Source organism: Panicum virgatum, chromosome 7K (assembly GCF_016808335.1).
Source record: "Panicum virgatum strain AP13 chromosome 7K, P.virgatum_v5, whole genome shotgun sequence".
Classification (NCBI taxonomy): Eukaryota; Viridiplantae; Streptophyta; class Magnoliopsida; order Poales; family Poaceae; genus Panicum; species Panicum virgatum.
This window is the reverse complement of record NC_053142.1, coordinates 35,159,691-35,168,997: the sequence shown is the minus strand read 5'-3', so window position 1 is coordinate 35,168,997 and position 9,307 is coordinate 35,159,691. Positions and strand designations below refer to the sequence as shown.

Sequence of the window (9,307 nt, the reverse complement as noted above, 5' to 3'; positions counted from 1 at the left end):
AATTTGCCTACATATCTAGAGCACACATGGTGGAGCAGATTATTCATCGGAACAACAGATACAACATTTCATCGCTACCTTTCAATACTTATTCCACTTCTTACTACGATGTGATGCAGTGACCAAGGTTCTCTTAACCGAGAGAGACGGCGAATCGATCCGATTTAACCTTGCAAGGTGGACCTAACTCACACGACACGCGTAAACCCCGTCGGGCCACACACGTCAACTGTTCCCATCATCACCCTGACGTCTGAATCACGCCTGCCAAAACCCGGGTGAAGGGTCCCTCACAGCGAACTCCCGGAGAACCCGGAGGCGACATACCATCCAACACCCGCCATCATTCCACTCCCAGAGTAGCAAGTCGCGATTCAAAGTATCGTTGCAAATCAGGTAATTAGCTTACCGGTTTCGACTACCTCCTACTTCCGGCATGTGGTTAGTACTGTTCAAACTCGGTCATCAGGGCCAACAACGGTACGGTCCTCAATCGACACAGGTGGAAGGTCATGTTCTCATCTATTCCATATCCATATTCCAACTCATTTCCGCCCGGTCTCCAATTCTTTTTACTCATCAACTCATTTCAAAGCCATAGCTAAAGGATCAAGATCCTAAACTCGCGAGTGACAGTAATCACTCGACTTCTACCGAAATCCTATTTAGCGGAGCATTTCTATCGACACCTGCATACTAGTATAGGCCCACGGTACCTAGGGAAAACATGCATACTATGGTTCCATTCAACTCCGAGAACATAAATGCACAAATACTTAAATAAACATTAAAAAAATTAAATTATGGATATGCTCCGGGGCTTGCCTTGCAGGTCAGCGGGGTTAACGAAGTCTTCTGGAGCGGGCTCAACGGCGACCTCCTGCTGCTCCTCTGCTCGTGGCTCCCGGACCGGCTCAGCAACTAGCTCGTGGACAGCTTCGTTCGCGGTGTCTACACGAATAAAATATGCCATGCAACAATTAGAACACAGTGCAATGCACGAGTGCTTATGATGCGATTCCAAAATTCAACTCAAATTAGCCTGAAGTGTTTCCTACCAAAAACAACTACTAACTTTGCTTAGAGCAGCATGGATTAAAACCAGAGTTTGTTTTGCATGCATGAAACAAACAACTAACAACATTGCATAAAGAAAAGAGCAAAGCTAGGGCAATTATAAGTAAAAACCTAACTTGCATACATGACCTAGCAACACAAAATTAACCAGCTCAAAGTGAAAGCAGTAAGGCATGCCTCACAAATTTTTCCAACATTTACTGATATAGAAACACATTTCTACTAGCCCTAGGAAAGGAAAACAAACACTAACAGATCCACAACCAAGCGCTTAGGCCATGCATCTGAAACTTTTACAGTGGACTGCACATACAAGAAGTAAGCCACTGTGAATTTTTCATAATTTTTAGAGTTATAGAACAAGTGGTACAAAATAAACTAGGTTAAACACAAATTGAATTTTCACCAGAGCAAAAGTGATAAAATGCATGCTTAAGTATTTTTCCTCTGAAGATCATGATTTTAGAAACCTAACAAAATTGGGTTTGCATTTTTAGGATTTTTCTGTGATTTATTACACAATTATGAACTTTCAGCAGAAAATAAAGGAATAAAAATTGAAAACATAAAAGGTAAAGGGGGGCGCTGACAGCCGGGCCCCACTGGACAGTGGGCGCCGGCCCAGCTGCTCCCGCTCCCCTGCTTCGGTCGCAGGGCGGCGCGCACTGGCTGGCAGCCCGCGGCGGCGCTCCCCGCCGGCGGGGCTGACCGGCGGCGCTGCGGCGGCCGAGCCGAGGCCCCAGGCAGCCAGGGGGCAGGGCGGCCGGCGGCGCATGGGGAGGCGCAGGGGGGGCTTGCGCGGCGGCTCACGGCGGCGCATGGCCACGGGCGGCGGCGGCGGCTGCGTTCCGGCGGCGGCAAGGCAAACCGGCGGCAAGGCGGGGCGGGGCGAGCACCAGGGAGGTCAAGCGGCGGCGGGCGCGCGGTGTTGGCCCGCGGGCGGGCACAGGGAGGCCCGGCGGCGCACACGGGCGGCGCTCAGTGCGTCCGCGGCGGCGCGGCGGCAAAACGGCGGCGGCGGCCACGGATTCGGGTGGGGAGAGGGTCGGGGAGCGAGAGGAGGTCGTAGGGGATCTCACCGGGGGCTCGTTTTGGGCGGGGAAGGACCGGAGATGGGTCGTCGATGAGAGGGCGAACTCTGGCGGTCGGACTGTGATGGCGAGCGGCGGTCTGAGCTTGATTTCGGCCAGATTTGTGCACGGCCGCGCTCGCGGATGGTCGGAGTGGGTGGACGACGAGTCTGCGCAGCTCCGGGCGCGACGAATCGAGGCGGGGTGGTGAGGGTTGGCCGGTGCGACGAGCGGCGGTGGCTCGAGCTCGCCTCTGCGCGACGCGAACGCGAGGATGGGAAAGGAGAGGACTGGACGGAAGCTTTGAGGGCGTCCGCGAGGTGAAGAGCGGCGCTCAGACGCGATGGCCGACGCGTGGAAGCTCGCCGCCGGCCACAGTCGCCGGTATGGCGTCGGGGGCGTCACAGTGACGAACACAGTGGAGACACTGTTTCTTCGTTTGAAATGATTTTGACTCAAAACTGACTAACTGAAACTCCAAATTCCATATGGAAACATGAAATTTGGCCAAAACAAAAGTTGTAGAGGAAAAGAAGATCTACAACTTTCGTTTTGGGCTAAAGTTGATTTGGAGCTCGGATCAAGGACAAAAACGAGATCGAAAACGGCTAAGTAGATGTTTACTAAGCAAACGTGATTAGCGCTAACGACGAATTGAGTCCACGATTAGCGAGTTAAATCGTGATTAGCAGGACGATTAACACAGGGGTGTTACAAGGACATTCCTTCTAAGTTGATGCTCTAAGACTACAGAAGACAATCTTGAAAAAGATTATCCTGCATTCTTTAGTCCTTCGGGCATCCTCACGAAGCAGTAGGTGCCGAAGGGGGTTATGAAACTTGTTTTTTCTCCGTCCTCTTTCCTCATCCAGATCTGATGGTATCCGGAGAAACAGTCCAGTAGAGACATCATTTGACTGTTTGCTGCATCATCGACGACTCTGTCGATCCTTGGCAATGGAAAGTCATCCTTCGGACAGGCTTTATTGAGGTCAATGAAGTCAATGCACATGCGCCATTTGCCGTTCTTCTTTTTGACCGGCACAGTGTTTGCCAGCCATGTTGGGTACTTGACTTCTCTAATGACATTTGCATCTAGCAGTCTCTGGACTTCGGCCTTGATTGCTGCGACTTTTTCATCTGCCATTTTGCGAAGCTTCTGCTTCTTCGGCTTGATGTTTGGGTTGGTGTCCAGGCGATGCTCGATGATGTCTCTGCTGACTCCCCGAAGGTCGTTGGCGGACCATGCAAAAACATCTTGGTTCTTGCGGAGGAACTCGAGAAGTTCTTTCTCCTCTTCAGGCTCTAGGGTTGCATTGATAGTCACCATTTTGTCGGGGAGGTGTACATCGAGGGGGACCTTCTTGACTTCACAGTCTTCTTCGATGGTTGCTTTCTCGCTGTCCCTTTGGTGCTTTTCGTCGGTAACTGGCTTGGATTCAGTCCGAAGATTGTGCACATTTTTCTGTCCTGGGGTGTATCCCCGTTCAATGTCCCGCGCAAGTTGCTGATCCCCGCGAATGGTAATGACCCCTGCGGGAGCTGGCATTTTCATGCACAAGTATAGTTGATGGACGATAGCTTCGAACTTGTTAATTGTTCCTCTTCCTAAGATTGCGCGATATGGGTACGACATTTCTACCACATCGAAGGTGATGTGCTCTGTTCTTGAGTTGGCCGTATCTCCGAAGGACACGGGGAGTGACAGTTTGCCGATTGCGTTCACTCTCTTTCCTCCGAATCCCATTAAAGGGATTTCCGAAGACTGAAGCAGGCCTCGGTCGATACCCATCTTATCGAAGGTATCGGAGAAGATGATGTCTGCAGAACTGCCGGTGTCAACTAGTATCTTGCCAATCCTCCAGCCCTGAATGTTTGCCTCGATGACAAGAGCGTCCGTGTGTGGGTAGCTGATGAGGTTGACATCTTCTTCGGAGAAGGTGATCGGAGAGTGTGACCACTGGGTTCTCTTGGTTGGACCTTCGGAGACGATGCAATGGACTTGCCTGAAGTAGTCCCTGCGTTGCCTCTTGTTTTCGAAGTCCATGGTAGAACCTCCGGAGATGGGCATGATCATGCCGAAGGATGGTAGTGCCGTGGGTTGGCTGTTTGTGTTTTGGTTTTGGTTTTCTTGTTTGGGTGGGTGAGCTGGGGGTGGTGGTAGCTGCTCCTGAGTGGGTTGAGCTTGGGTTGTGGTTTGAATGGCTTGCGTTTGAGGGTTTGGCTGTGGCTGCCAATTGTGATTGTAGTTGTAGTTGAACATGGGTGTGCGGTATGCTTGTGTAAATGGTGGAGGTGGAACGAACGAAGGCTGCGTATACTGTATTTGTTGAGGTTGTTGGGTCTGTGGCCATGTAGTGTGCCCAACTAGCTTGGCCTTTTTCTCGGCCTCCATTCTGTGAAGGGTCTTCTTCTTTTCTGGGCACTGATTTGTTCTGTGGTCGGAGTCAGATCCATGGAAGTGACAGAATAGTTTTTTGGGGTCACGCGAAGGTCCACGACCTCGGCCCCTTCCTCTGCCGCGACCTCTGCCTCGTGCCCCTGACGAAGGTTGCTTGTCGTTTGAGCGTTGGGGCTCCGGCTCTGGTGGTGTCATGAAGGGATCGAAGGTTATCTGATCCTCATCTTCGTGCGAAGTTTCCAGAGGTAAGATGAGCTGGTGAGCTGGCTGCTTCTCTTGTTGCCATGTTTGCTGGTTGTATTTTTCAGCCTGACGCATGATTCTTCTTTGCTCGACCCTTCTGCGGTGGTCGGCGTCCGACTTCGCGTACTTTTCTGCTTCTGAATAAAGCTCCTCTTATGAGGTGGGAAGCAAGCTGACCAGGCAGAAGTCCCTCGATGCATTTTTCTATCGCATCTTTCTCAGGGAAGTTAGGAATTTGAGCTTTCTTTTGGACGAACCTCCGGAAGTAGTCATAGAGAGGTTCGCGGTCATGCTGGGGGCACTTGAAATCTTTGACAGTGTTAGTAGTGAGCCTTCTGAAGCCCTGGAAGTCCTGGAGGAGCCTTCCTTTCAGCTGATACCAGTTGTTGATTGATTGCAGAGGCAGGTACGAATACCAGTTAGCCACAGAACCTTCACAGGCCATGACGAAGGACTTGGCCATGGTGGAGTCGTCACCTCCGGCCGAAGCGATGGTTGCTTCGTAGGCCATGAGGAACCGAGTTGGATCTGTTGTAGCGTTGTACTTGGGGAGCTGAGTTGGCTTGTAGCCGAGCGGCCATGAAGTTCGCTGCAAAGCGACTGAGAGTGGCGAGGCCGGGTCAAATGGGAGGTTGACCGGCGGTGGCCTTTGGTTCTCATTATGAACGAAGGCTGTCTGGAGTATGACGCGGTTTTCTTGGTGGGAGGAACCTTCGGGCATTTCTTGGTATGCCCTCTGTAAGCTCTCAACTTCTGCCTCCATCTCTGCTAGCCTGCGCCTGGCCTCGGCTAGCTTGTTTGCTTGGTCCATTGCCCTCTTTTTGGTGGCAAGCTGTGCTTCAATGTTCTTTTTCTTCATTTCAAGGGCTTTGAGCTTGAGTGCTGCTTCTGTGAGTTGATGAGCTTCGGTGTTTTCAGTGTTATCAAATAGGTCTCCATGAGGGGCAGCTTCGTGCTGCGGTTGAGGGCCGTCGAGGTTGCGGCCAGGCTCAGTGGAGGTGCTTGTGGTGCCGGCGGTGGCTTTCTTCTTCGCTGGGGCCATCGAGGGTTGTTTTACGTGCTGGAACAGTGGGCGCCGCTGTTGGGATCTCTGTTTTGTAGATGCCCAGACAGGGAGTATGAACAGTAAGAAGGGTGACAATGAAAATATGTGTCGAACTCTCCAATAGTGATTAGAAAATTCAACCTTTTACACTATGGAGGGAGGGGGCTATTTATACCCCTAGCCCTCGGCCGGGTTTCCCTAAATTGCCCCCTCCCAACTTATTTACAGCTCACTCTTAGCCGGTTAAGGGTAATATTACAAGGTGAGAGGTTTACAAATCCGACCTTCTCACGTATTCGGAAGGTGTACAGATCCGACCTTCCCACATATTCACGTTTCGCTCACATGTCTTCAACCAATGAAGGACACGACAACCTTCGGGTACCTCCGGGAGTTTGGGCCCTGGAGGTTTCATCAACGATAGACCAGCCGTCATCCTCGTCCCCGGTCGTGGGATCTTCTCCCGAAGGTCTTGATCTTCGAGTTTATTCTTCCGGGTGGCCGGTCGCCACCTTCGGCACGACGGAAGTGGTACCCTTCCGTCCAAAGGTCTTGGTGTTTGGGCTGGCGCCTCTGTGCAGCCACCCGTTGCCTTCGGCCTTCGGAAGGTTATATCCTTCGGACCGAAGGTCATGGTTTCTGAGCTTGCGCTTCTTAGAGTTCGTCCGATACCTTCGGGTATGCTTGGCTCCATTTCGTTGTGGCCCTGCAAACAGGTTAGGGAGCATTTCTGAGGGTGAGGGCTTGACCCGAAGGTCCAATCCCCAACAGATATGTAGCTCTCCTAACTATTCTCAAGAGAAAAGAAAAGGTGTAGGCTGTGAACTTGCAGTTGCAGTGCTGTGGCTGCATCCACATGTGATTGGACTTTTACATCACAGTCACAGTAACCGTAACTAGGCTTTGCTTTGCTATGCAACACGGCGACGGGAAGGGATGTGCAAAAACCACGGAAATTTCACCGTCTCTTCATCTCCATGCTCATTACAGCCAAGAACCTGCCTCATTCTCGACAAGTGCATAGCAGCACACCTAGCCTTTTGAATTTTGATCCACAAAAACGGCACGTGAAGCCCATTGAGGCAACCTAAAGCAGCCTACGCGTACCAAACTGAAATTTGGCACTCGAAGTTATAAATCCAATACAAATTGTCCGTGCAACTGAAGAAACATGCTGACTCAATCAGTCATAACGAAAAGGTTCAGCCCACGGACAGCAGCAAAACGACATAATCTTTCAGGGCAAAATATCAACAAATCACCACAGAGCATCGGCATAGAATAAAAATCATACCTTGCGCTTTTCAATCTCTTCATTTGGCGTGGCCTAAATCCAAACATTACGTTGCTCACAAGGAGAGTTTCGCGGATAGACCACCAGAAAACCACACCAAAGAGCAACTTGACACAAATAATGCTCAGGCATAGAAAATCTGTGGATATATAATTTAGAGTAGCCAACGACAAGTAACATGGAAGATGTCTAGACTTCCAACCAGACAACATGGAAAATTGATTGCAATCTCTAGCTAGATTCAGAATTCAGAAACCACCAGCCTAGCATACAGATAGAGATTTTTTACTAAGCATCTATCACCATTGTCCTCCAAAAAGTCCTCAAGAGTGCAGAGAGCTTTGGCTGTCTCATTTTGAAGTTGTCTTCTCCTTGGTCTTTTGGATCTTCAGAACCTTCTTCACGATCTTTTGCTCCTCAACAAGGAAAGCACGGATGATCCTGTAATATGGGAATGTTAGGAGATGGAATGGACAGAAGATACCCAATGCTACTATGCTAGTCAGCATCAACAGATAAACCATGAAAGCGCACTAACCTTTCCCTAACAGCCTGACCAGATAGAACACCACCATAAGGACGGTTCACGGTCCTCCTGTTCCTGGATAATCTGGACCTCTTGTACTCAGCGGGCCTTAGATGAGGTATCTACAAGATATCAAAACAAACAAGGGTTATAACCTATACATGAACAAGCTCAATAACAATACACAGCATGAAACAAATTTGTACAATCAAGCAATGTATTGCTTGCAGGACGTTATTATTACAGTAGCAAGAGACATCTCAATAACAATACACAGCATGAAACAAATTTGTACAATCAAGCAATGCATTGCTTGCAGGACGTTATTATTACAGTAGCAAGAGACATCCTATGAATCTGCAACCCCGAGCTTGCCTGCTCCAAGAATATTCCAAAATTCCAAAACACATAAAACAACTAGCAGACTATTACTGCACCAGCGACAGATACAGACATGAGAAAGCAGCAAACCATTAAGTCAATCTGTCATATCAATGCGTTATCTGACCACTTTGCAAATTAAAGGATTTTCAACCCATGGATGTGACCAACTAACATCGGACATACAGTCCAAGAAGGCTAGCAACAAAGCCATGAGCGCCTTCTTCCTATATGGCTATATCTGACACTGTGGATTATGTCTTTGTTGATTATAAAGACACCTTCTCAACTGTCAGATTTAAAGACCATATAACCATGTCTACTACTGTTGCAATCAATACGTTCATAAGACAGCAGGTCCGATCTATCACTAAGTAAAACAGAACTGGTGCATAGGTGCTATGTCAAATAGGCCGGTAACTAAAAAACTGGGCACCTGATTCACATTATCACCAGGGACTAATCCAATCCAACAAAGCTGGTAGGCTAAGTCAAAGCCACACTATCGCAGCACGAACGACACCGAGGCTGCTCTACGGTTTCCAATTGGAAGGGAGAGAGGGCCGGGCTTACCCCCTGGATCTTCTTGCCGGTGACGGGGCACTTGGGCCCGCTCGCCCTCTTCTTGGTGTACTGGTACACGAGCCTCCCTCCTGCGGCAATCGCGTCGTAGCAGTCAGATACGATACGAGGACGGCGGAAGAACTCGACTCGCAGCAAGGGGAATCGGGGCCAGGGCGGAGGGGGATCCCTCACCTGGGGTCTTGACGACCCTGGTCTGGTTGGACTTGGTGGCGTAGCTGTGCGTCTTCCGGTACGTGAGCCGCTGCACCATGGTCTTGACTAGTTGACTTCCACTGCTCGTTACACTGATGCATCGTGCAGCCTCAGATGCCCCATTCCTTGAGACCTTGACCTGCGCCCCGGCAGGTCGAGCTCTGGACGACAACGTCATTAGCTGCGTGCGTTCGGCCCCAAGCACCGCCGCCGCTCGACTTCCTCCGCGACTTCGACGGGCGACAGCGAGACGGTCGCTCCAAATTCCGGCGGAGAGGTCGTCAGCACTCAGCACCGACAGAGCGAGGGCCATGTTGGAATCGCCCGCCGCCCTCGATGCCCCAGAAGCCGGCGGCGAGACTGCCTGCGCGCGCCCTCCGGCACCGCTGTCGCGGCATCGAGGCAAGTGAGTGATGTCGTCAAGGCTGGCTGCCGCCGTCGTCGCCGTGCGTACTGGGTGGACGCCCTCGACGTCGCAGCCGTGGAGGATTGC

At 50.7% G+C, this 9,307-nt stretch overlaps 1 protein-coding gene across 1 annotated transcript; it reads right to left on the bottom strand.

Annotated features, from left to right (window-relative positions):
* Positions 1–7,248: 7,248 nt before the first annotated feature.
* Positions 7,249–8,872, bottom strand: LOC120642298 (60S ribosomal protein L34-like). The gene is made up of 4 exons (XM_039918758.1): positions 8,794–8,872; positions 8,611–8,690; positions 7,669–7,778; positions 7,249–7,571 (listed from the first exon to the last, which is right to left on the bottom strand). The coding sequence occupies exons 1-4, from the start codon at positions 8,870–8,872 to the stop codon at positions 7,481–7,483; spliced, it is 360 nt and encodes a 119-aa protein (XP_039774692.1). The 3' UTR covers positions 7,249–7,480.
* Between the last annotated feature and the right edge of the window lie 435 nt (positions 8,873–9,307).